The 901-nt window shown below is 39.5% G+C and overlaps 1 protein-coding gene across 1 annotated transcript; it reads left to right on the top strand.

Moving 5' to 3' along the window:
- LOC134206003 (uncharacterized) lies at positions 1-330 on the top strand. The gene has a single exon (XM_062681694.1). The coding sequence runs from the start codon at positions 1-3 to the stop codon at positions 328-330; it is 330 nt and encodes a 109-aa protein (XP_062537678.1).
- The last annotated feature ends 571 nt before the right edge of the window (positions 331-901 follow it).

The raw sequence follows: 901 nt of genomic DNA, 5'->3' as shown, positions 1-901 counted from the left end.
ATGGAGTACATTGAGCTGGGTCATATGAAGTACATTGGATTGGCGGATGACTCAAGATTGGATGAAGGCAAAACTGTGTACTATCTTCCACACCATCCTGTATTCACGGAAACAAGCTCTGCAACGAAGACACGTGTGGTCTTCGATGGATCAGCGAAAACTTCCACGAACTATTCGCTCAACGAAGCTCTACTTACGGGGCCAACTATTCAAGACGAATTACTTGAACTAATGATTCGGTTCCGGAAACATGCCATTGCCCTAGTGGCGGACGATGCAAAAATGTATCGTCAAATTCGGATCCATGATGACGATAAACCGTTCCAATGAATTCTTTGGCGATTCGATCCTTTGCAACCAATTGAGATTCTCACGCCCGAATGTGTGAGTGGCGATAAAAGGGAAACAAAATGAGTATATGTCCACATATTTTTTGACTCCTTTCCAATCATTGTGATGACCCAATCAATTTTGAGGCTATGAGCAGAAGGAAAACAAAAATGTATTTAGGGGAGAACGGTCCAAAATGCACCCCTTAAGCTTTTTCGATGTTTTCGCTCATATAAACAAAAATACTCAACCATTTCAAAGCATAGATGCAAAATTTACAAACCCAGCTACGTTTCACAATGATCTCCCATTCAAAACAATAAGGTTTTCATGACTTTCTAACGTATTTAAAAAAATGTTTTAAAAATAGGCCTGGGGCAAAACGCCCGAATGGTGGCCTAAAATGACTGAATCGCATGTAAAATGAGGTGGACGCATGGTTGTTTGTTTTTTCTTAATGGATTGAACTACAATCTTACGGATGTGGTGGAAGAATAGCAAATCGTTAAATTTGAGTCAATATGAAGGGATTTTGCTAAATTTTTCCAATGAAGCACAATGATGGATAACT

Source organism: Armigeres subalbatus, chromosome 1 (assembly GCF_024139115.2).
Source record: "Armigeres subalbatus isolate Guangzhou_Male chromosome 1, GZ_Asu_2, whole genome shotgun sequence".
Classification (NCBI taxonomy): Eukaryota; Metazoa; Arthropoda; class Insecta; order Diptera; family Culicidae; genus Armigeres; species Armigeres subalbatus.
This window is presented reverse-complemented; position numbering and strand designations above follow the sequence as displayed.